General features: G+C 36.8%; 1 protein-coding gene across 1 annotated transcript in view; it reads left to right on the forward strand.

Annotated features, from left to right (window-relative positions):
* LOC110582272 (phospholipid-transporting ATPase ABCA3-like) overlaps nucleotides 1-26,956 on the forward strand; it is a 165,165-nt gene that overhangs the window by 100,508 nt on the left and 37,701 nt on the right. The window contains exons 17-21 of the mRNA XM_044915266.1: nucleotides 4,378-4,534; nucleotides 6,443-6,743; nucleotides 8,536-8,788; nucleotides 9,008-9,212; nucleotides 16,923-17,145. Coding sequence (XP_044771201.1) covers nucleotides 4,378-4,534; nucleotides 6,443-6,743; nucleotides 8,536-8,788; nucleotides 9,008-9,212; nucleotides 16,923-17,145 — 1,139 coding nt within the window. The remainder of the gene's footprint in view (nucleotides 1-4,377; nucleotides 4,535-6,442; nucleotides 6,744-8,535; nucleotides 8,789-9,007; nucleotides 9,213-16,922; nucleotides 17,146-26,956) is intronic.

Raw genomic sequence — 26,956 nt, forward strand, 5'->3', positions numbered from 1 at the left:
CCCCTCACACAGTTTCCCTGTTGTTAACATCCTTCATTACCATGGTACATTTGTCATGACTAAGAAACCAACGTTGGCAAATTGCTATTAATTAAACTCCACATTTTATTCACATTTCACTAGTTTTTCCACTAAAGTCCATTTTCTGTTCCAGGATCCCATCCAGTGTATGTTATATTTAGCCATTATATCTCTTTAGTCTCCTTTGGTTTGTGAGAGTTTCTTACATCTTCCTTGTTTTTCATAACCTTGGACATTCTGATTAGGTGTTTTGTATAATGTTCCTCAGTTTGGGTTTGTCTTATGTTTTTCTCATGGTTAGAATGGGGTTATGGCTTTTTGGGAAGAATATTGCAGAGATGAAGTGCCCTCTTCCTCTTATCATATCAAGGAGGGTGGTACATGATATTAACATGACATATCACTGTGATTTAACTATTACTTTGATACCTGGCCAAGGTAGTATTACATGCATCCATACAGATATAAATAGAGGACTGAATGAATAAATGGAGAAGAGAGACAAATCTTCCTTGTAGAATTCCAGATAATATTATAGATACTACTCCCTCCAGGAGGTGTATGTATTCAGTCCCTCCTCCCCTTGAGTATGATCTGTGTCTAATGACATGCTTCTAAAGAACAGAGTACAAAATGGGGAGAAAAGGTAATTTTACAGTGGAGAAATTATATATATTTTAATATTACTGTATATGCATTTATGCATCCATAAACATGTATAGTTTTAACAGTCCTGCAAAATGCTTTTTTTCTCTAAAAAATTAGACATTTTATATCTTTCCACATTGACATTTGTATAGAGATTTAGTTCATTCCTTCCAATTGATATAGATCATATTTCATTACATAGGTATCATATTTTATTATTACATTGTATTATTTATTCCAGTATTTTGCTATTATACACTTCAATGAATATCTCTGTATCTGTCTTCTGGGCAAATATGTGAGATTTCTATAGAGTGTATATCTAACAGTGGAATTTCTAGATTGTGGAAGGTGGGTATTTTCAACTCACTGGTTGTTGCCATGTATTCACCAATTGCAGTAGAACCAGCTCACTATATAATTGGCAGGGCTTGAGGGTTATTCTTTCCTTTTCATCAGCACAATACTGAATAAATGCATTGACAAAGTTATTTTGCCCATTCTAAGTCCTTTTTATTGAGTCAGAAATTTTAGAATGAGCTGATCAATTGTTACAAAAACTTCTTCTGGCATGCTGGTTGATCTGGCTGGAATTGATCTGGCTGGAAACCATGGGTCAATTTGGAGAAAATTTATATCTTTAAAATACTGAGTCTTCTAACTGAACATAGTATAGTATATCTGCATTTATTTTAATCTTCTTTAATTTTTCTCAGTAATGCTTTACTGCATAGATTTTATACATCTTTTGTCAGATTCATCCCTAAGTATTTTTCATTTTTAGATGCTACTGAAGATGGCATTTTTTAAAATTTCAATTTCAGGTTGTTCCTTACTAGTATATAGAAAACAATTGACTTTTGGATATTTCATTTTCTTACCCTGCTGCAATGGGAGTAAAATCTTGAATGGAAGTAGTTAACAATATCACTTTCTTGTTTCTGAACTTAGAAAACATTCAGTTTTTCATAAATAAGTATGATGCAAGCTGTAGGTTTTTGTAGATGCCCTTTATCAGTTTGAGAAAGATCTCTTCCATTCCTATATTAATGAGAGTTTTTATCAGGAATGAATGTTGGATTTTGTCAAATGCTTTTTCTTCATCTAATGAGATGATTAAGTGCCTTTTCTTTTTTAGTTTCATAAAATGGCAAATTACATTAACAAATTTTTTAATGTTAAAACATTAAACCAACCCTTGTATTATTGGAATAAACCCTATTTAGTTATGATGTATCATTAATTTTATTTTATTATCACATTGTTTTTGATTTAAAATTTTGTTCAGAGTTTTTGCATTTATGTTCATGAGATACTAGTTTGTGATTTTCTTTTTTTTTTTAAACATTGAATTAACTTTTCTTTCTTTTTTTGTTACACGTTTTTATTTAAATTCTAGTTAGTTGGGGCACCTGGGTGGCTCAGTCAGTTAAGAGGAAGTTAAGCAGAAGTCAGACTTCTGCTCTGAACTTGGGGTTGTGAGATTGAGCCCTGTATCAGGCTTTGTGCTGGTTGTGGAGCCTACATGGGATTCTAGCTCTTCCTCTTCCTCTGCCCCTCCCCCACGCTGCCCACACTCTCTCTCTCTTAAAAAAAAAAATTCTAGTTAGTTAACATGTAGTATAATATTGGTTTCAGGAGTAGAATTTATTGGTTCATCACTTACATATAACACCCAGTGCTCACCATAAGAGAGTTCCCCTTTCTCTGCATCCCCGCCAACATCGGTTTTTTACTGTGTTGTTCATTTTAGCCATTCTGACTGGTGTGAGGTGGTATCTTATAATGGTTTTGATTTGTAGTTCCCTGATGCTGAGTGATGTTGAGCATTTTTTCATGTGTTTGTTGGCCATTTGTAGGTCTTCTTTGCAGAAATATCTTTTCGTGTCTTCTGTCCAATTCTTGATGGAATTTTTTTGGGGGGGTGGTGTTGAATTTGGTAAGTTCTTTGTTGGTTTTGGATACTAGCCTTTTATCTGACATTTCATTTGCAAATATCTTCTCCCATTCTGTAGATTGCCTTTTAGTTTTGTTGACTGTTTCCTTTCCTGTGCAAAAGCTTTTTATCCTGATGAAGTCCCAGTAGTTCATTTTTGCTTTTGTTTCCCTTGTCTCTGGAGATGTGTCTAGCAAGAAGTTGCTGCATCTAAGGTCAGAGAGGTTGCTGCCTATGTTCTCCTCTAGGATTTTTTTTTTTTTTAAAGATTTTATTTATTTATTTGACAGAGAGAGACACAGCGAGAGAGGGAACACAAGCAGGGGGAGTGGGAGAGGGAGAAACAGGCCTCCCGCCGAGCAGGAAGCCCGATGTGGGGCTGGATCCCAGGACTCTGGGATCATGACCTGAGCCGAAGGCAGACGCTTAACAACTGAGCCACCCAGCCGCCCCTCCCTCTAGGATTTTGATGGATTCCTGTCTCACATTTAGGTCTTCCATCCATTTTGAGTTTATTGTGGTCCAGTTTCATTCTTCTGCATGTGGCTGTCCAATTTTCCCAACACCTAGAAAGAATGTAAATAATTTTAGAAGCAAGTTTCATAACAATGTAATATTATAGCATAATCCGAATTTTGCCTTTATGTATGTATATACATACATTCATGCCTGTGCATATGTAGATATAGAAAAATGTCATTTGCCTGTCATTTGCCTGAATCATAAGATCTTGAGTATTTTTTTCCTTTGGCTTATTGTAATTTTTAAAACTTTTCACATTGAGGGCGCCTGGGTGGCTCAGTTGGTTAAGCGACTGCCTTCGGCTCAGGTCATGATCCTGGAGTCCCGGGATCGAGTCCCGCATCGGGCTCCCTGCTCGGCAGGGAGTGTGCTTCTCCCTCTGACCCTCTTCCCTCTCATGCTCTCTGTCTCTCATTCTCTCTGTCTCAAATAAATAAATAAAATCTTTAAAAAAAAAACTTTTCACATTGAATATGTCTTATAAGTATATCAAAATTAATAAAAACCTAATAAAGGAGTTAGAGAAAAAAGTCAAGGTAAAAACCATACTTGTCTTCAGTGGTATCTATTACTATAGTATCACAGTGACCAGACATAGCACAAATACTACCTTGAATTTAAAACATTGTTGTCAGACCAAATCAGTATTTGATGCTTTTTTTGTATGTGTGGTCCTGGTAAAAGAAAGGTATTAAAAAGTCTTGTTGGCTCATTGGTTTAGAATGAAAAATTTATCTCCTCAAATTATGAGATTTCATCACAGGTTTCAGAATGCCCATGGGTAGACCTCAGATCTCCCATTATAGTATGATTTTCATGATTCTGTTTATCATTTTCTCCCACATACTAAAATTAAATAAAAATGTCTGTTTCTCCCATGGAGTCGTGAGCTCTTGGAAGATAACTGACCTATTGTGCTCATTTGCTCTGTAAACCATTACAGATGTTTAGATTACCTGGAGCAGAACATTGAGAAAACAAATCTGTTAGACTGGCATACACTTAGAAACATTACAAAAAAAAACCCTGCTAGAATTAGTATCATTCTTTAAAATAAATTTAACAACTCTCTCTTCTAAAAAAAAGATACTGTCTTACACCTTTAACTTGATTAAGTTCAGTTTATTTTATCCAATATTAATGTTAACATTATATAATTGTGTCTGCTTTAAAAAATTTTTGTCATTAACTGTGAAAATCTTGCAATAAAACTACTGTTCTGGTTAAAATGAATGTTTGCTTGTATATAGGGTCAGTAGAGAGGATGATGAAGCTTTCCAGACCCCATCCCTAAAGGACAAAAACAGAAGAGAAAACATGAACCAGAATATGAATGTGCCCAGAAGTTTTGAGAGATCATACTCTCCCACTGCAAGTGAACCCTCTAATATTAAGTTTAATACTGGGGTGAGCATCTTCACTAAGAATGTAATGCTAGTGGTATAAAAAGATAAATTTTATTTTAATGTTTGAATTCAAAGGAGACTTCAGAGTTCTTACCCAGGGAAGGCCAAGTAAGGAAGAGTCTGTAAAACAATGCAATTAATTTTCTAATTCAGAAGTTAAAAATGATAGTTAAAAATCAGATTTTACTCTCAGCTTTGTTATTTTTGAGTCACTTATCTCACTTTTTAAAATTGTTAGTTCATTCAGAGTTGAAAAAGGGTCCTAACAAAAGTTATCACAATTTACACATATATATAAAAGCCATTTAAAAAAATGTTTTAATTCAATTAGCCACCGTATAGTGTACATACTTACCTTCATATGTAGTGTTCAATAATTTATTATTGGGTTGTGTATAACACTCAGTGCATGAAAGCCACTTAAATTTATGAATTGGAATGCACTGGCACTTCCTAATGGACTGTTCCCCAACCGTTCCCTCATTAGCATGGGAAAATTCATTGGATTGCCAAGAATTTCTTTCATTGTTCTCCTGATTGTCTATTCCCTACAGTTTCCCTAATGAAGACTAGGGATTCTGAGATGATCAGCATTTCTCAGAGTTGCCCATAAACATGCCTTCACTGAGGGGCTTATGAGTCAGTTGTGAAGCAGAGTGGGTGTTGTACAACCAGAGTGCAGAATTTTGAGCCAACTGGAACTGGAATTCCTGTTCTATAATTTACTGGCTATTTGACTTTGACCAAGATATTTAACATATTTGTGCTTCAATTTCATTCTCCATGAAACTGTTTTAATGAGTTAATACTAGTAAAATGTGAGTTGAATATGTTTGGATGAATCAGTTATAAAATATGATTTTTCTCCTCTCCTTGCTTGCCCATTTCTCCTGCTGTATCACTCTTCCCTATTTCCCTTTCTTATGAAGATGCAGAAGAAGGAAGATTTGCAGACCAGGGTAGAAAAGTTGATTCTTACATTTGCATATTCTTTCACTCTAGAAATATATCTAATAAGCCATCTTGTAAAAATCAGAACATGAGAAAAAAATTTTCCTTCTAAACTTTACCTTATTTCTGGCCAGTGACAACATCCAAATGCTGATTGGTTCATTCAGATAATATTGGTTGATTGACTAGAGATATTTTTTTCATGATGAATTATGGGGTGTCCAAAATGTTGGGAAATACAGGGTAAGCAGCATATTGTTAAACTATTGGTTACATATTCCAAGTAATACGCTCTCTATGCTTTTCTTTAATATTCAGACTACCTTTTCAGGGGAAGTCTCTACATTTAAAGCAACAGGTTTTGTTGTTAATCTGAGAAAATATATAATCAACTATAGATGGGCCCAAAAGCCTGAAAAAATAAAGAAAATAGTATACTTAGGTACATTTTTTCAAATTAACAATTAGACACATTGCTTTAAATTTAGAAGTTGAAGAAAAAGTGCTGAGCACATTATTGCAGTTTAAAAATAAATTCATTTTCTGTTTCCTGACTATCCACTATCACATGGATTAAAACCTAGCGATGGAAACTTGTTACATATGCACATTATGGGAATGCTTCACTTATCAAATAGCGGTAGGATTGAAGAATCATGATTTAATGTTGACAAAGACTGATGTCATGTTATTTTGCTCAGAGATGCTATGAATATGTTAGTGATAAAAATCATCCTTTTGAGTTTTTAGTATAATTTGATTAGAAGCCAAGCGTCAACATATTACCCAGAAAGGAAGTTTTACTTGTTACCTGTGTGCTAACCACGGCTGTGTTCTGCACAAGGGTGTATTGATAGAATGTGTACATACATCTTCTACCATAAGATTCAGAAAATTAATGTCATTGAATTTCATTAAGGTTTGTAACCATTGTAATGCCGTCCTCTCCTCTTGTCAGTGGTCTCTTAACTGCCAGCAGTTCTGTGCCATGTTCATAAAGAGGGCTATGTTCTCTTGGCGCAACTGGAATTTGATGTTGATGCAGATCCTGGGACTTCTGGGCATTGTTTATTTTCTCATGAGAGGAATGGAAATTTCAAGAAATAGAGTTGAAAATGCCAGGGAAATGGATTTGGAACAATATGGTCAAACCATAGTGCCTTTCTCAGATGATGACCGTTCTGATTTTTCTCAGAATTTAACAAAAATTCTTGAGATGATGCTAAAGGCTAAGAAACAAAAACTTCAGGAAGTGAAAGGTAAGGCTCTTTCAAAAAGAAAAAGACTACTAATAGATGAAAACCTGCTTGTATCACTTCCAAAGAGAGGTCCTGACTGGAACTTAGCTGTTGCTCTTTACTTTCTTGATAGTCACCAATCTCATAAAGGCAGCCAAATCAGAGACAAGAATCATCCTTCACGGAGACTGGCCACAGAAGTTAATTATTAATGGAGGCACTTTGACTGTGGGTCATCTGCCAGCTATTCGCTACATCTTCAAGGAATGAATTGAAGTATTAAATATTTTGTTTTGTAAAATTTAGCACAAAATCTCACATAAAACCAGGCTCACAATGTGGTACTAAATCCCAAACGTCTTCACACAAGTCTCTATAGATCAGCCATATTTTAAAACAGGTTAGGTTGAAGACTTTATGGGCAGGCTATGCTGAACTTACTTATTTGGAAGGTAGTAATAATAATTGATTACATGTACGGAACACTACTTTCGGCAAGAACTTTTCTAAATATTTCAATTATCTCGATTTCTATAATGATTATACTTGCTTGAGGCTTGGAGATGTTAACTAAGTTGCCCCAAATAGTGCATCTAGTATGTATTAGAGAAGGCACTAGATTTTAGGACTGCCCAGTGGGAGTCTGCAATATTAACCCACTCACTACACTAAATCATCTCTAAGGAGCAAGTCTGTCATCTTTCAAGGCTGATCATTTCCTTCCAGGTATTTCCTTTGCATTTCCTTCAGCTGCTGCCTCATTGACAGTATTGGTTTAGGTTAGCATAGAGCCCGTGCAGTTTGGCAAGTTGTTTCTCCTTTATCCTTTAGGTTCCATTGTGGGAGATGAAAATGCACTGGGAAATGTTGGTTATTACTTCTATCAATATTCTGATTTTACAACATATACATTATAGGCTGGGTGGCATAAAAGCTGTCATTAAATCACATATTCCTTTTCCTCCATCCATGACAGGAGTACTAGACGAACGCTTATTGTCAAAGATCACATAGTTTAGCAGAGAAGAGGGGAGAGAAGAGGGAGAAATTAATTTCCCTGATTCATAATGTGGTCCCTTTTCCACTATATTATGTAGTTTAGACAAAAATAAAAAGACTGTACCTCACAGATCTATCAAAAGTAATGTTGTTTCAAATGGCAAGATTGCATTCTTTTTTCATGCTGAGTAATATGCATGTGTGTATCTAACATATATAGGTACATATGTGTGTATATATATCCATTCTTTATCTGTTCATCTATCACCGGATACTTGGGTTGCTTCCATAATTTGGCAATTGTAAATAATTCTGCAGTAAACATAGGGGTGCATATATCTTTTCAAATTAGTGTTTTTGTTTTCCTTGAATCCATACCCAGTAGTGGAATCACTGGATCATATGGTATTTCTATTTTCAATGTTTTGGGGAACCTCCATACTGTTTTCCACAGTGGCTGCACCAGTTTGCATTCCCACCAACAGTGCACAAGGGTTATCTGTTCTCCACATCCTCATCAACAGATATCCTGACCCGTGTGAGGTAGTATCTCATTGTGGTTTCAATTTGAATTTCCTGGTGGACTATATTTTCTCAGTGAAATTAAGCTAAAAGGTGTGAGGTTTGTGTGGATTATTAATAGAATAGAGTTCTTGAGTTGAATGGTCGAAATGTGTCAGAGCTGTTGTGAGACACTGGAAATAGAAAAAATATCGGGCAAGTGAAATTATTGGGTTCTCCCTCTCCAAAATGCATACCAAGTGATCTGTATTGCATGCTGAGCCTGTGGTCATTTATTGTTTTCTCATTCCAGGTGACTTAACGAAATACTTGCAGGAAAGTCAAGAATGCATTTACTCATGCATTATTGCACTTTCCTTTCATGTTGTTGGGAATAAAAAATTAGTTACACTTTGGTTCAACAACAAAGCATACCACTCACCACCATTATCCCTGGCAATATTAGACAATCTTATTTTTATGGCACTTTCTGGCCCTGATGCTTCAATTACGGTCTCCAACAAACCTCAGCCTCAAAATATTGTGTCTAAAAAACTTGAGGGAAGGTATGTATGCTTTTTTATTGGGATTGAGCTTGGTATTTAAATATAGTCCTTCTTCCCTATCTGAACACATTCTTAATAAAAAGTTAATTTTAAAAGTGAATAAAATAATAAAATAATTAATAAAATATAATTTATAATAAATAAAAAGTTATTTTTAGAAACTAATATTTTCTACTTTGTTATCTTACCAATGTGTCCTCTTTATTCATTCCTTTGTAGAAAAATACCAGGAATGCAGGTAGCCTTGAATTTGTTTTTTGGTGTGAGTATTTTTGTCAGTGGCTTTTGTCTTCTGACAGTGACTGAGAGAATCACTAAGGCAAAGCACATCCAGTTTGTGAGTGGGGTCTCTGCCATTAGTTTCTGGCTCTCTGCTCTGCTGTGGGACTTCATCATCTTCTTCACTGCCTGCTGCTTACTAATGGTGAGTGTTAGACAAAGTCTTTTGTGGGGCTTATTTTCTGGTACATCCCAGAAAATTCTACTTGGCTAATATTAACCTAAATCTAAATTTCTCAAGAAAGAAAGAAATACTTTGGCTCATTATGTCAGGGAGTACATTGTGGAATATGCCTCAGTGAAAATCTTTTCCTTTACATTCTTCTTTTAAAACAAAATGTTCTTGTTTGAAGAAACAGAAATATGTCTCTTAATCTACCTTCTGGACATGCTTGCTCTCTAATATGGATTGGCCCCAAGGCTTCTACAAATATGTAAGGTTATGACCTGTTATACTACAACACCAGTCCCATATTAAACAAAGACAAATATATATTTTTTAAGATTTTATTTATTTATTTGACAGAGAGACACAGCAAGAGAGGGAACACAAGCAGGGGGAGTGGGAGAGGGAGAAGCAGGCTTCCCGCTGAGCAGGGAGCCCGATGCGGGGCTCGATCCCAGGACCCTGGGATCATGACCTGAGCCAAAGGCAGACGCTTAACGACTGAGCCACCCAGGTGCCCCAAAAGACAAATATTTTTATAAATACTTTTCTCCTACCTCTGGTCATCTGATTGCCTCAAGAGTAAGAATAATAGTGGAATCACTGGATCATATGTATTTCTATTTTCAATGTTTTGGGGAACTTCCATACTGTTTTCCACAGTGGCTGCACCAGTTTGCATTCCTACCAACAGTGCACAAGGGTTATCTGTTCTCCACATCCTCATCAATAGCTACACTGACCTGTGTGAGGTAGTATCTCATTGTGGTTTTGATTTGTATTTCCTGGTGGACTATATTTTCTCAGTGAAATTAAGCTAAAAGGTGTGAGGTTTGTGTGGATTATTAATAGAATAGAGTTCTTGAGTTGAATGGTCAAGATGTTGATTTTGTGCCACGGACCATTCAAATTTTGTGCATGTGTGCGAGCATTTGAACATTTGAATATTGAATAGATAATGAAGAATTATTGAAACTCTTATTATTGAAAGCAAAGTCAGGAGAATGTTTGTGGTCTGTTTATACTTGTCACCTTCCTTCTCTTTCTGACATCTGGCATCTCCAGAGCCATCCTTCTGTCAGAAGGGCCAGTGAGATACTGCTGTGAAAGTTAAAGCAAACCCATTTGTTATAAATGAGAGGTAGGGCATATAACACCCAGTGCTCATCACAACACCTGCCCTCCTTAATACTCATTTCATTTGGTGTGCTCCCTCTTTGGCTCTGTGAATGAATCATTGAACACTACATCAAAAACTGATGAAGTACTATACAGTGGCTAACTGAACATAATAAACAAAAAAGAATTAAAAAAATAAAAATAAATGAGATGTAGGGCTTGGAGTCCAGTTTCACTGGCTCCCATGCCATTAGAAAACTTAGGATCATTGTCCATAGTGCTCTAGGGTTGGAAGGTTGTAACTTTTGGTTCTGAGGAAGAGCGATGATCGTACACAAACTAGAACAGATAAAAGAGATTAGAGGCTGGAAGTGGTGGGGAGAGCACTTCATGAATACGGAAAGCTCCAGGGTGGAAAAAACAACATGACACTCCTTCTCTGCCGCCCTGTGCAGTATTGTATACAAGGTGCTCAGTGCTGTTCTCTTCTCACAACTTACCAGACAGTCACTTAGCACAGTAAGGGCAAACCACTAACTTTATGAGGGTCACTAATCATTTCTGTCATCACAGGAACTAACTAGGAGAGCTACATTATGCACACAAACCAAAAAAACCCAAAACTTTACATTATCTCATCACTTAAGCTGCATCCCACAGGTTTGATATTCATTATCACTAATTCATAAATATTTCCTAATTTCTAAAATATTTTTGAACCATGATGTTTACTAGAAATGTATTATTTGATTTCTAAGCACTTTGAAAATATATTCAAAGGTTAATAGCCCTTTGCTCAGAGAACACACTGTGAATGATTTCAGTCATTTTAAATACATTGAGTCATATGTTATGAACCAGCATGTGATCAATTTTGGTAAATATTTTATGTGTACTTGTTAAGAATGTGTCTCCTGTTGTTACTGGAGACTTTGTTTATGTAGGTCATAGACTCAGTTTTGTTTAGAGCTACTCATCTCTGTTGTTACTGATATGTTGCCTATTTGTTTTTCTTTTCTGTGAAATTTTGATATAGTTTGAAACTTTGCTTCATATAGTTTGCTTTATACCTACAGTTTATATATTCATGGGTGCATACGTATTTATAATTGTATTTTCCTGATGGATTGACCCCTTTATCACGATGTTATTTCTCCCTTTTATCCCTAATGATGCTTCTAGCCTTAAAATATGCTCTTTCTAGAAATAGCATAGGTACTTTGATTACTCTTTCCTTGGTAAATGTTTTTTCATCTTTTTGCATTTAGATTTTCTGGGCCTTCGTATTTAAAAAAAAATTTATTTTGTAAACAGTATATAGTTGTGTTAGTTTTTTTCCAGGCTAACAAGCTGGCCTTATAATTGCAGTATCCAAAGAAATACTGATATGTTTGGGTTTATTCTTTTCTTATTTGAATTGTTTTATTTCCTGTTTCTCCTTCTGCTCTCTATTAAATTTGTGTTAAATATTCTTTCAGTGACCATTCTAAAAATTAACGTGCACATTTGTGTTTTTTTGTTTGTTTTTTTATTTAAAATTTTTAAGGAGGGCACATGATGTGATGAGCACTGGTATTATATTGAACTGATGAATCATTGAACATTATATCAAAAACCAATGATGTACTATACCTTGGCTAATTGAATTTAAATAAAAATAAAAGTAAAACATATATAAAAATTTTTAAAGATTTTATTTATTTACTTGAGAGAGAGAGAGCAAGCGGGGGAGAAGGGCAGAGGGAGAGGGAGAAGCAGAGTCCCCGCTGAACAGGGAGGCTGACCTAGGACTCAATCCTAGGACCCTGGGACCATGACCTGAGCTGAAGGCAGATGCTTAAGTAACTGAGCCACCCAGGTGCCCCAAACATGCACATTTGATTAATGCTAAGACCTTACAGCCTTGTCATTCCAATGATGCCCTCCAACTTCTTGCATTATTGTGATAAGGTATTTTAATTTTACATTATTTATCATCCAAAACCTGTTATTTTTGTTACAGTAAATATTCACTTGTACTTATTCACTCATATTCGTTTCTGCAGTTTTATCTGGGATCATTTTTCTCTTCCTGAAGAACTTCCTATGATATTTCTTTTAGGAAAGTTTTAACTGCAAAAAAAAAAAAGTCTTGTAGATTTTGATTGGAAATAATTTCATTTTTCTTATCCTTTGAAGAATATTTTGTTGGTTCCTGCACCTACCCCCCGCCCCCCACTCTTTAGTGATGCTGTTCCATTGTCATGGCTTGCTTTTATCATTTTTCAACAAGGAGTCACCTGTCAGACTTCTTACAATTCCTTCTCTTACTATTCTTCCTTTGAGGTAGGTTTTTAGCATTCTTACAGTATTGTGCTTAGGTTTCTTTGCATTTACCCTGCTTGGTGTATTCAAAGCTTCCTGAATCTGAAGGTTGGTATCTGTTACCAGTTTTGTAAATTTCTTGGTAATTCTCTTACTTTGCCTCTTACTTTTGCCTCTTGTTGTTCTCCGTCTGCATGTGTATTGTTTCTTTTCACTGTGTCATGGATGTCTCAAACACTGTTCTCTTTATTTTCCTTTTTTTTTTCCCACTGTGTATTTCTTGGTATATTTTCTATTGACTTCTTTTCCAATTTATCAATCCTATCTTCTGCCTGTATCTACTCAACTGTTAAACCTATCTAATGAGTTCTTAATTTCAGATTTGTGGTCCTCAGATATAAAACTTGCAGTTAATTATTTTCAAAAATTTAAATTATCTTCTTCATCTGTAAACCTATGCTCTCCACCTTTTTATTTTCTCAGACATATTCAACATAGTTCTTTTAATGTTCTTATGAGTAACTTCGTATCTGGGTCATATTCTATGTATAATTCTCTAGCAGTAAGAATAGGACAGTTAAAGAAAATAGAAAAAAGAGAAAGAGGATAGAACTGGTGTATCATAAAATAAGATATCCAAGTGGCCTATAAACATATGGAAAAGCATTCAGTTGCATTAACTATTGAGAAAATACTTAGCAGAAACAGAATGATAAATGTGGTCAACAAGATGGCATAGTAGGAAGTCCCAAGTCCTTTCTCCCCTGTGAAGGAAAAAAGAAAACAAGCAGAAACTCAACTGCTTTATAGGAACTCTGGAAAACAGTCATAGGTCTGTGCCCCAATCAAGAAAATGTCACATTCAAAATGATAGGAAATTTCATAGCATATTTATGGGCTCTTGACTGAGCCTGTCCATAGCGTAGCACAGTCTTGGTCTGGAGGCTATGGCAGTCCAGTTCCCAGCTCTCCCCTGAAGTGGAAGAGGTAGAACAGACCTTCCTTACTTCCAACCTTCTGACCTATCTAGAGGCTGCAAGAAGACTGCTCTCTTTCTTGTCTAACTTGGATTTTAGGTAGGGAAAAGCAGTAGTAGCCACTGCTTGTGAACCTGCAGGGGTACCACAGTTCTGAAGATGCCTGGAGGAAGAAATGACAAGTTGAGACATAGACTGTCTAAGGCTTCAACGAGACCCTAGTGTAAGGCCCTGGGAAATTAAGACCTTTCAAAGCAGCTCTATATGTAGGGAAATCAAGAAAGCAATACCTAGACCAAGATAGTGCACATGCTCATAAAGACATGAGAAGACTTTAATCTTGATGGGATAGGAGTCATCTCTAGTCTCAGAACAAACCCCACTAATTAGTGATGAACTGCCCTGACACAGAGTCAGTCTGCAAGGGTTGGAAGAGGTGGCTGATATTTTAAATACCCAAGTTTCTACAATGACAACATCATAAGGCCTGCAAATAAACAGGAAAACATGGCCTATTCAAAGGAAGAAAATTAAATGACAGCAACCATCCCTGAAGAAGTACAAACAGCAGAGCTGCTAGACAAAAACTTTAAAACGACTGTCTTAAATAAGCTGAGGAAGTTAATTAGCACTAAACCTACTCCACAAGAAATGCTAAGGGATTCCTTCAGGTTGAAATGAAAGAATGCTGGACAGTAACTCAAATAATGTAAAGTCTCCAATAGGAAATACAAAAACCAGTTGTCTTAGCCCGCTCTGACTGCTATAACAAAATAGATATGGTGGATTACATAGCAGAAATTTATTTTCTCACAGTTCCAAAGGCTAGGAAGTCCAAGATCAAGGGGCATTTGCTTTGGTTTTCCAATGAGGGCTCTCTTCCTGGTTTGCAGATGACTCTCTGCTCACTATGTCCACACATGGCAGAGAGAGCGAGCAAGAGCGGGAGCTCAAGAGCATGCTTTCATCTTTCTTCTAAGGACACTATCCCATCATGGGGCCCCACCCTCATGACCTCATCTTAACCTGATTACATCCCAAAGGCCACACCTCCAGATACCATCACAGTGGAGATTAGGGCTCAAAAATACTAAGCTTCTGACTTTAAAGATAAAGGAAGTTGCCATGAGCTGAGTAATGCAAACAGCCTCTGGAAAGCTTGAAAAAGCAAGAAACTGAATTTCTCCTACAGCCTCCAGAAGGAATACAGTCTTGCAGACTTTTTTTTTTTTCTATCTTAGTCTAGTGAGAACCATTCCAAAACTATAAGATAAATTTGGGTTGTTTTAGACACTAATTTGTGAATTTGGTACAGCAGCAATAGGAAGCAAATACATAGACTATACATACCTATCAGAATAGCTAAAATCTAGAAAGCTAAAATACCAAATATGGATAAGAATTTAATGCAGTGGAAGCTGCAGTTACTATTGATGGGAACATAAATTGGTCCAGTTACTTTGGTAAACAATTTGGCATTTTCTTCTAAAACTTTGAAGGTTTGTGAAAATATATATATATATTTATATAATCTCCAATGCATATATATGTGCAGCAAGAGACATCTACAAGAAGGTTCTTAAGAACGTTATTCATGATAATAAACAATAAACATGGCCAACAACTGAAATATTTATCAAATATAACAGATGAGTAAAAATGATACAATAATACACTGGAATACTAAAGAGCAATGAAAATGAACTACCACACTAGGCAACAGTGGGGATGGATTTCACAAATACCATGTTAGCAAAAGAAGCCAGGTAGGAAGAAGTAAATACTACATAACTCCATGTATAGTTGAAAAATACAAGTAGTATTTAGGGATGTTTTTGTTAAAACTGTAAAGAAAAGAAGGAAAGTGATTATCGTAAAGGTCAGGGTAGTGTTTACCTTCACAGAGGAGGGAGATACTGTGTCTTCAGTGGCATTAATATCCTTGGTAATTTCACAGCAGTGTTTGTTTTATAATAATTCAGTGATCTGCTCATCTATATTTTGTGTATTTTTGAATGTTACATTTCAAAATTTAAAATATTCAACTAAATATCTTATGGATATTTTTGTTTATAGACTAATTTGGGGAATATCTGCATTTTTACAATGTTGAGTCTTCCTACCCAAAAATGTACATTTTATAATTAATGAAATCCCTAAACATTATACCTCTTTCACCAAAAAAAGTACCTAGGTCACCCCAAATTCTATCTAAGTATTTACATGCACTGGATTTCTCTTGAGACTGAAAGTCTGTGATGACAGAAGCAAAGTAGCCATGCCCATAATACCCAAATATTCTCATCTATGCTATGTTTATTTTTTTGTTGCTTTGTCTACTACCACTGAGAACCTGCTTTCAATCACTAGTAGCTATTCTCAACTTATCCCTACCATCCACTTCTCAAGGATCTTGCTATATAATCATTTAATAGCTCAAAATAAATAGTTCTGGAATATTTGTGGAGAAACCACAGTTTTAACAACTTATAAGATGTCAATTTCTGGAAATTTATTTTCTGTAACAACTCTATAGGTTCTCAGTTCCCTTACTTAGATCCCCTCTAACTTTGAGTTTCCCTGTGTGCTTCTCAACTGAGTGGCTGACGTAGGGAAAGGAGGAGTAGGAAAACAGAGTAGAGTCAATAGGCAGAATCTAAAAATGGAGAGCCATGAAGGATAGGTCCTTAGCATTACAGTTTACAGCTGCCAGAATGTAAATCTTAAAAAAAAAAATTTTTTTTTTCTACTAGGTGATCTCCTTTCTGGAAATATTGAGAATTTGGCTTATTTGGGGTTGGAAGAAGGAGAAGAAAAAATATACTTTGATCTTGTTCAAGGAGAACAAAATTAAACTTTTTCAAGTAGATGAAAACAAGTAGGCAAATAGAGGGGATGTGCTCACTTAAGGGAGAAGTGGAAGAACCTCATAGCCATGCTCACAGACAAAATTATTTGATTAATAAATACTTATGTGGGGGCGCCTGGGTGGCTCAGTGGTTAAGCGTCTGCCTTCGGCTCAGGTCATGATCCCAGGGTCCTGGGATTGAGCCCTGCATCGGGCTCCCTGCTCTGCGGGAAGCCTGCTTCTCCCTCTCCCACTCCCCCTGCTTGTGTTCCTGCTCTCACTATCTCTCTCTCTGTCAAATAAATAACTAAAATATTTAAAATAAATAAATAAATACTTATGTGTTCTAACAAAGGAAGATTTTCTAAGTTATTAGACTGAATTCTCAGGTATTGCATAGTTTTCTCCACTTTGAATTGACTTGTGTACTCTTTATCTCAGGTGGTGTTCCTATTATCTGGATTGGATGCACTGACCAAGAATTACCGCTTTCTGGACACATTGGTCATCTTCATGCTGTTTGGCTGGTCTATCATTCCCTTCACGTACCTGATAAGTTTCCTTTTTTCTAGTCATACCAGTGCTTACATCAAGCTCGTTATGTTAAACTACTGTGCAGGAGTTTTCAGCATAGTAATGGATATAATAATAACCACAACATCAGGTAAGGACATCACACCATTTCCCCTGTAAATAAAGAAATATGGTCTTGAAAATAAGAACAATACAGGGGCGCCTGGGTGGCTCAGTTGGTTAAGCGACTGCCTTCGGCTCAGGTCATGATCCTGGAGTCCCGGGATCGAGTCCCGCATCGGGCTCCCTGCTCGGCAGGGAGTCTGCTTCTCCCTCTCCCACTCCCTGTTTGTGTTCCCTCTCTCGCTGTGTCTTTCTCTGTCAAATAAATAAATAAAATCTTTAAAAAAAAAAAAAGAAAAAAGAAAATAAGAACAATACAAAGTTATTTTGTTCTGGATTTCTGGGAAATTTTACACTACTTTTAAGTTAATAACCTTTTATTAAGTGTCACAAATATTATAGCTATTATGTACAATGCAAGACAAATTACATTTTCACTAACCCAGTCCTTCAGGCCATTAGCCCAGGCTCTGTACAATATTTATTCTTTCATTTTCCTCCTTTGACTTTGAGATTATGGAGAGATTGATTGGACTGGCAATGATGGCAAAGAGAAATTTCTTAGAACACAGATGCTGCCACTCCTTTATTAAATTACTCTGTAAACATTAATTAGATATTCTTTAAGTAATTTAGCCATACTGGGTCTTTCAGAGACTGAGAGGAATAGGCTTCTAACCCATTTACTGACTTAGGCCTTGCCCTCCCACAAAAGAATTCCCTGAGTTAGTTGGAAACCTATTTTAATACTCTTTGCACAACTCTTCAATGAGCAATATTAAGCCACATGAAGAAGAATTAATCTCTGAATAACAGACTAAGAAACATGTAGAAGGATTTATACTGCGGTGCTCATTTACTGAGTTAGTCCCATTGCTGTTAATTAGTCTGTGTTAGTTTTCTATTGCTGTGGTAGCAAATCGCTGCAAACTTAGTAAATTATACAAATGTATCATCCTACAACTCTGTAGATCGGAAGTCTATCACAGGGCTTACTGCACTAAAATCAAGCTGGCTGCAAGGCTGCATCCCTCTCGGAGGTCTTTTTATTTTTATTTAAAATTTTTTTTATTATGTTCAGTTAGCCACCATATAGTACATCATTAGTTTTTGATGTAGTGTTCAATGATTCATTAGTTTCGTATAACACCCGGTGCTCAATCACAACATGTACTCTCCTTAATACCCATCACCCTGCTACCTCATCTCCCCATCCCCCTCCCCTCTGAAACCCTCAGTTTGTTTCCCGGAGTCCATAGTTTCTCATGGTTTGTCTCCCTCTCTGATTTACCCCCCCCCCACCTTCAGTTTTCCCTCCGGTCTTCTGTGCTATCCTTTATGTTCCGCATATTAGTGAAACCATGTGATAATTGTCTTTCTCTGCTTATTTCACTTGGCATAATCCCCTCCAGTTCCATCCATGTCAGTGCAAATGGTGGGTTTTCACCTTTCTGATGGTTGAGTAATATTCCATTGCATATATGAACCATGTCTTCTTTATCCATTCATCTGTTGAAGGGCATCTCGGCTCCTTCCACAGTTTGGCTATTGTGGACATTGCTGCTATGAACATTGGGGTGCATGTGCCCCTTCTTTTCACTACATCTGTATCTTCAGGGTAAATACCTAGTAGTGCAATTGCTGGGTAGCTCTATTTTTAATTTTTTGAGGAACCTCCATACTGTTTTCCAAAGTGACTGTACCAGCTTGCCTTCCCACCAACAGTGTAAGAGGGTTCCCCTTCCTCCACATCCTCGCTAACATTTGTTGTTTTCTGCCTTGTTAATTTTTGTCATTCTAAGGGGTGTAAGGTGGTATCTATACAGAACAATGAAACTGGACCATTCTCTTACACCACACACAAAGATAAACTCAAAATGGATGAAAGACCTCAATGTGAGACAGGAATCCATCAAAATCCTAGAGTTCTAGATGGGAGGGGGGTGGGGGATGGCTAGCCTGGTGATGGGTATTAAAGAGGGCACGTATTGAATGGAGCACTAGGTGTTATACGCAAACAATGAATCATGGAACACTACATCAAAAACTAATGATGTAATGTATGATGATTAACATAACATAATAAAATAAAATTTTTTAAAAATCCTAGAGGAAAACTCTTTGACATTGGCCACAGCAACTTCTTTCAAGACAGGTCTCCAAAAGCAAGGGAAACAAAAACAAAAATGAACTTTTGGGACTTCATCAAGATAAAAAGCTTCTGCAAAGGAAAAGAAACAGTCAACAAAACTAAGAGGCAACCCACGGAATGGGAGAAGATATTTGCAAATGACACTATAGATAAAGGGCTGGTATCCAAGATCTAGAAAGAACTTCTCAAACTCAACACCCAAAGAACAAATAATCCAGTCAAAAAATGGGCAGAAGACATGAACAGACACTTCTCCAAAGAAAACATACAAATGGCTAACAGACATATGAAAAAATGTTCATCATCACTAGCCATCAGGGAAATTCAAATCAAAACCTCTTGGAGGTCTTAGGGGAGAATTTGTTTCCTTGCTGATTTGGATTGCTGGCAGAAATTCAGTTACTTGAAATTGTAGGCCTAAAGTCAGAATTTTTTGTAAAATGGATATTTTTTCTTTTTAAAATATTAAGTAGGACTCACCAGTGAAATGCCTAGGGCTTGGAGAGGTGTGTGTGTGTGTGTGTGTGTGTGTGTGTGTGTGTGTGTGTGTGGTGTGTACGTGTGAAGTTTTGTTGTTAACCATAAATTTAATTTCTCTATGATATAGGGCTAGTAAGTTTTCTCATACCTTTTTGTGAAATTTTTATAAGTTTTTGAAGAACGTTTGCATTTCTTCTGTTTCTAAAATTATTGGCATTGAGTTGTTCATAACATTCCCTTGTGATCCTTTCAGGTCTATAGATAAGTATTCATATCTGCTTATCCATTGCTGGTATTGCTGTATTCACTCACTCTCTCCCAACCTTTCCCTCTCATCAATCTTTGTCAGGATTTTTAACCAATATTTTAATCCTTTCAAAGAGCTACCTTTTGGTTTTATTAATGTTTATTTTTTGTGTCCTATTGTATGAATTTTTGTTCTTATATTTTTATATTTTTTCTATTTACTTTGGATTTAATTTATGTACTTATTTGTTGTTAAATATTTTATGATTTTTAAAAAATTTTATTTTATTATGTTATGTTAGTCACCATACAATACATCACCAGTTTTTGATGCAGTGATCCATGATGCATTGTTTTCATACAACCGATTTTAAGCCTTCTTTGGAACATATAAACATTTAAGCTATAAAGTTTCTTTTTTGTTGTTTCAAGTTTTTATTTGAATTCTAGTTAGTTAACATATAGTGTAACATTGGTTTCAGGAGTAGAATTTAGTGATTCTTCACTTACATACAACACCCAGTGGTCATCACACGTGCCCTCCTTAATACCCATCACCCATTTAGCCCATCCCCTACACACCTCCCCTTAAGCTATTAAGTTTCTATAAGAACTGTTGTAGTTGCATCTTACAAATTTTGATGTATTTTATTTTCATTGTCAGGTTGAGTTAGAACTATTTGAAATTTCTCTTGTAACTTCTACTTTGACTCATGCATTGTTTACCAAATATTTGATGACTTCCTAGAGTTTTTTGTGATTGATTTCTTATTTATTTCTATCATAGTAAAAAGTCAATCCCAATATTTCAGTCTTTTACAATGGAATTATCCTTCAGGACACCATCACTCTGATCTGAAGTACAGGAAATGTCCATGTCTCATTCAAGGCAGTCCTACGTTCCAAAGTCCCTTAAAAGATATGATATTGATTGAAATGTCAGAGCTGTTAACTCAGCATGTCTACATGTCACAGCATGTCACATAAAACAATTATGAAATAGATACTAAGTCTGACCTCTTGTAGGAATTTAGTGTTCTCCAAGAAGTAATTCTAAGATGGTTGGTTTGAGATAATCTATGTTCACTTTTATTGGAAGAGTAATGCTGTTACTTAGTAGTGGTTTTTTTTTTTTTTCATAGACAAGGGGCTGCTAAATAATATTCTTTAAGGAGAGCTATGAACATAATTTAAAGGCACCAAAATTGCAAAATAATCATTAGTCATTATAAATTCAATATCCTGATGTTCAGAGCCTTATTATATATTTGTTTAACATGAAAGGAGATTAAGAGATGGTCTTTGAGAAAAATCAGAACATTTCCCCCATAGAACTTAACAGAGCTTTTCATAAATGTCACATTGGAATAGATGAGCCAACTGGGAATCTAGATGGTCTTACGGAAGGATTTCCTAGAGGCTGTATTTATTTATTTATTTTTCTTTACAACTCTGCAGAAACAATTTTATAGGTATAGAGTAGCACTGGGAATATTTTGCTAAAATCTGTTAGGTTCAGTGTTGCTTTTCAAAATCCTTGTTTACATTAGGGTTAGACCTGCAGACAGAAGACTTACCTTAGCTAAGCCACTCCTCAGTTTAAATCCTGGACATGGCTCCTCATCTCCTGATTAGAAAATCTTCATCTATAACATAAGAGTAATACTACCTGTCTCACAAACTTGTGGAAATTAAATAAATAAGATACATGATCTCACATGTGTAATTTTAAAAAGTCAAATACATAGAATCAGAGAGTAGAACAGTGGTTACACTGAGGGAGAGGTGGAGAGAATGGGAAAATGTTGGTCAAAGGGTACAGAGTTGCAATTGAACAACAGATTATTGAATTTATAATAACTGAAGATTATTTTGCAGTTTTGGCATCTTTAAATTATGTGTATAGCTCTCCTTAAAGAATGAATAAATCTGGAGGTCTATTGTGCAACCTGATGTCTATAGTTAGTAATTCTGTATTGAATACTGGAAATTTGCTAAGAGTAGATTCTAGATGCTCTCATCACACAAAAAAGAACTATGTGAGAAGATATGCTAATTAGCTTGACTGTAGTAATTATTTCACTATGTATATGTATATCAAATCATCTTGTTGTACACCTTAAATATATACAATTTTAATTAAAATAAAATGTTAATATGTTAAAACATGGAGGGGCTTTAATAGTAAAAAAAAAAAGAAAAGAAAAGCAATATACAAGCATACCTTGGAGATAATGCGTGTTCAGTTCCAGACTACTACAATTAAGAGAATATTGCAATAAAGGGAGTCATATGAATTTTTTGGCTTCCCATACATATGAAATTTATGTTTACACTACATTGTATTCAACTAAGTGCTCAATAGTGTTATGTCTAAAAAAACAACATATATACCTTAATTTTAAAATGCTTGATTGACAAAAAATGTTAACCATCATCTGAACTTTTGGCAAGTCATAATCAGTGATCACAGATCACCATAACAATTATAATAATAATAGAAAAGTTTGGAATATTGCAAGAATTACCAAAATGAGACACGGATATGAAGTGAGCAAATGCTACTAGAAAAATTGGCACTGATAGACTTGCTTGACTCAGGGTTGACACAAACCTTTAATATATAAAAACTGCACTATCTGGAAAGTGCAATAAAATGAAACACAATAAAACTAGGTAGGCCTGTAGAGAGTGACCTCAGTGAAATGGCTGGGTAGGCAGCTCCAAGCAACCATCCTTCCACAGAAGCATTAAAAAAGAAAAAATCAGAAATTGTCAGAACCAACACCATCAGAACTCTGGAAAATGGTCAAAGGTTTACAACAACCAAATAAGTCCTGAATCAAGCAAAAAAAAAAAAATTAAAGACAGGAGGAAAAATTGACATTTTTACATGCACTTGCCAGACCATCTCTTGACAGCAGTCTTGAAGACACAATCCTTGCTCCCAGTGTGGTACCTTCCCTAATTCCAGAGGGTGCAGAGCAGTCCTTCTTCACAAACTGTGTAAAAATCTGTTCTAATCTCCATAGTTTAAGAATTGCCTGAAGAAATGATGTCAGACTACTCATCTCTGTTTACCTAACTCAGAACTCACCAGGCATGAAAATCAATGGGTTTTACTAGAAAATATTGTAAGGTTGGTAAAGAAATCTCAGATGCCTGAAGGAAAAAATTACAGTTAGGCATAAAAAAGACTGCCTAAGGCCAGGGACAGAAGGCCAGAGAGAGGGTTTATTTTAAATTAGGGCATTTGAAAGCACCCACGAATATGGGTGAATTTTAGATAGCCACACATGTACCATGGGCAAGCTGCTTTGGGTTGATCCTAGTCTCAGGGCAAGTTTGCCTGTTGGAAGAGTGCTCCAGCACAGAGAAAGTCTTCAAAGATTGGCAGAGTTTTGCTTTGTTTCAGGTCCAGACATTCAAAGAAATCTCTATTGAACAGGCTAAGGAACACAGACTTCAGGGACCACTCAGGAGAAGGAATAAAGTCTCTGCAAAGGTGTTTGGTAAAGTAATTAGACACATAGATTACTATAGCCTTCAACAACAATAATAATAAAAGACCCAAGAACAGCAGACCATGGGGAAGGAGGAGAGCTGATTTCAGAGTTGGAAGGTGGTTCAGGAAAAGATGGTGGAGGAGTAGGGGACCCTATTCCAACTGGTCCCTGGAATTGAGCTGGATATCTACCAGACCACTGTGAACATCCACGAAAGCAGCCTGAGATGTAAAAAGATATATCTGGATCTCGACAAACAGAATATCGCAGGCTGTTGGTTTCGAGGTATGGATGTAAGAAGATATATCTGGATCTCTACAAACAGAATATCGCAAGCCGTTGGTTTCAAGGTATGAAGTGGGAGCCATGATTCCAAGGGCAATATCGGAAGATAAATGGAAGGGGGAGGGAGCTGAGCAGAGGGGATCCTACACCACTGGTGTGTGAAAGCCTCCCGTACTGGGGAGCAGGCACAGACTCGCAGACCAGTAGTGATGGGAAAGGACTGTAGGGCAGCCCCACGGACTGAAACCTGGAGTGGCAGCACCATGCCTGCGAACCGGGGATGGCATGCAATTTTAGAAGCACAAAGGGCAGAGACATGCCCCCGTGCCCCAACCTGGAGTTGAGGACTAGGAGCCCTGCTGAGGGGCACACAACCCAGGACACTGCAGTTTATAGCAGCACAGACAGAAATGGAAATAGTGTGGCCTGGAGAGCTCACTGAAAAACAGACTGCGATCTCTCTGCTCTGAGGCAGAGGGTTGGAAATGATCTCTTCTGCTCTGACTCTCGGAAGAGACATGGAAAGCCACCAGGGAAAGCCGCCAGAGAACAAAAGCCCCCAAAAACCAGTTTTCACCAAGCCCATCCCCCGCCACAGGGGGCAGGGCAACTCTGCCCAAATAGGGTTGCCTGAGTAACAGCATGGCAGGCCTCTCCCCCAGAAGACAGGCCAGGAGAACAAGAGGCCAGCAACCCTAAGGTCCCTATAAAACAGGTGCATCTTGCCTGGGTTCTGGTCAATAATTTGGACTCTGTACATCCCCTCAACCACTCCTCAACAGAATGGCTAGGAGGAGGAACCCCCAAAATAGAAAAGACTCAGAGACTGTGACTTCTGCCACAGATTTACAAATGGGTACAGATATAACCAAGACATCAGAGATGGAATTCAGGGTAGCAACTGTGAAGACAATAGCTAGAATGGAGAAATCGATTAATGGCAACATAGAGTCTCTAAGGGCAGAAATGAAAGCTGAACTGGCAGAACTTAAAAATGCTATCAATGAGATCCAATCTAATCTAGATAATCTAACAGCTAGGGTAACAGAGGCAGAAGAAAGAATTAGTGATCTAGAAGACCAATTAATAGGAAAAAAGGAAAAAGAGGAGGCCAGGGAAAAACGAGTCAAAATCATGAAAATAGAATCAGAGAAATAAGTGACACCATGAAACATTCCAGTGTCAGAATTATTGGGATCCCTGAGGGGGTGGAGGGAGAGAGAGGTCTAGAAGATATATTTGAGCAAATTGTAGATGAGAACTTCCCTAATCTGGGGACTGAAACAAACATTCATGTCCTAGAGGCAGAGAGGACCTCTCCCAAGATCAAGGAAAACAGGCCAACACCCCAGCATTTAATAGTAAAACTCGCAAATCTTAGAACCAAGGAAACCATCTTAAGAGCAGTTAGGGGGAAGAGATTCCTTACATACAGAAGGAGGAACATCAGAATAATGTCAGACCTATCCCCAGAGAGCTGGCAAGCCAGAAAGACCTGGCAAGGCATATTCAGGGTACTAAATGAGAAGAACATGCCACCAAGAATACTTTATCTGGCAAGGCTGTCATTTAGAATGGATGGAGAGATGCAGAGCTTCCAAGACCAGCAGAAACTGAAAGAATATGTGACCACTAAGCCAGCCGTGCAAGAAATATTAAGGGGGGGGTTCTATAAAAGGAGAACAACCCCAAGAGTGATATAGAACAGAAATTTACAGAGACAATCTATAGAAACCAGGTCTTCACAGGCAATATGATGACAATAAATTCATACCTTTCAATATGACTCTCAATGTGAATGGCCTAAATGCCCCCATAAAACGGCACAGGGTTGCAGATTGGATAAAAAGACAGGACCCATCCATATGCTGTCTACAAGAGACTCATTTTGAACCTAAAGATACATCCAGACTGAAAGTGAAGGGATGGAGATCCATCTTCCATACCAGCAGACCTCAAAAGAAAGCTGGGGTAGCAATTCTTAGACAAATTAGATTTTAAGCTAAAGACTGTAGTTAGAGACACAGAAGGACACTAAATCATTCTTAAAGGATCTATCCAACAAGAAGATCTAACAATTGTAAATATCTATGCCCCCAGCATGGGAGCAGCCATCTACATAAGCCAACTGTTAACCAAAATAAAGAGTCATATTGATAATAATATGTTAATTGTAGGAGACCCCAATACTCCACTCTCAGCGATAGACAGATCATCTAAGCAGACAATCAACAAAGAAACAAGAGCTTTGAATGACACACTGTACCATATGGACCTCATAGGTATATAAAGAATATTCCACCCTAAAACAACAGAATACTCATTCTTCTAGAGTGCACATGGAACTTTCTCCAGAATAGACCACATACTGGGTCACAAATCAGGTCTCGACTGATACCAAAAGATTGAAATTACTCCCCTCATATTCTCAGACCACAATGCTTTAAAACTGGAACTCAATCACAAGAAAAAATTTGGCAGAAATTCAAACACTTGGAAGCTAAAGACCACTCTGCTCAAGAATATTTGGGTCAACCAAGAAGCCAAAGAAGAACTTAATTCATACCATGAGAGACGATGGACTCTGAAAAACAAACTGAGGGTTCTAGAGGGGAGGTGGGTGGGAGGATGGGTTAGCCTGGTGGTGGGTATTGAGGAGGGCACATTCTGCATGGAGCACTGGGTGTTATGCACAAACAATGAATCATGGAACACTTCATCTAAAACTAATGATGTAATGTATAGGGATTAACATAAGAATAAAAAAAAAAAGACAAAAAAAAAAAAAAGAAGAAGAACTTAATTCATGGAAACCAATGACAATGAAAACACATCTGTCCAAAACCTATGGGATACTGCAATGGAAAAAATGGTGCTGGGAAAATTGGACAGCCACATGCAGAAGAATGAAACTCAACCATTCTCTAACACCATACACAAAGATAAACTCAAAATGGATGAAGGACCTCAATGTGAGACAGGAATCCATCAAAATCTTAGAGGAGAACATAGGCAGTAACCTCTTTGAGATCGGCCACAGCAACTTCTTTCAAGATACATCTCCAAAAGCTAGTGAAACTAAAGCAAAAATGAACTTTTAGGACTTCATCAAGATAAAAAGCTTCCGCACAGCAAAGGAAACAGTCAACAAAACAAAGAGGCAACCCACA

The sequence above is a fragment of the Neomonachus schauinslandi genome, chromosome 5 (genome assembly GCF_002201575.2).
Source record: "Neomonachus schauinslandi chromosome 5, ASM220157v2, whole genome shotgun sequence".
Taxonomy (NCBI): Eukaryota; Metazoa; Chordata; class Mammalia; order Carnivora; family Phocidae; genus Neomonachus; species Neomonachus schauinslandi.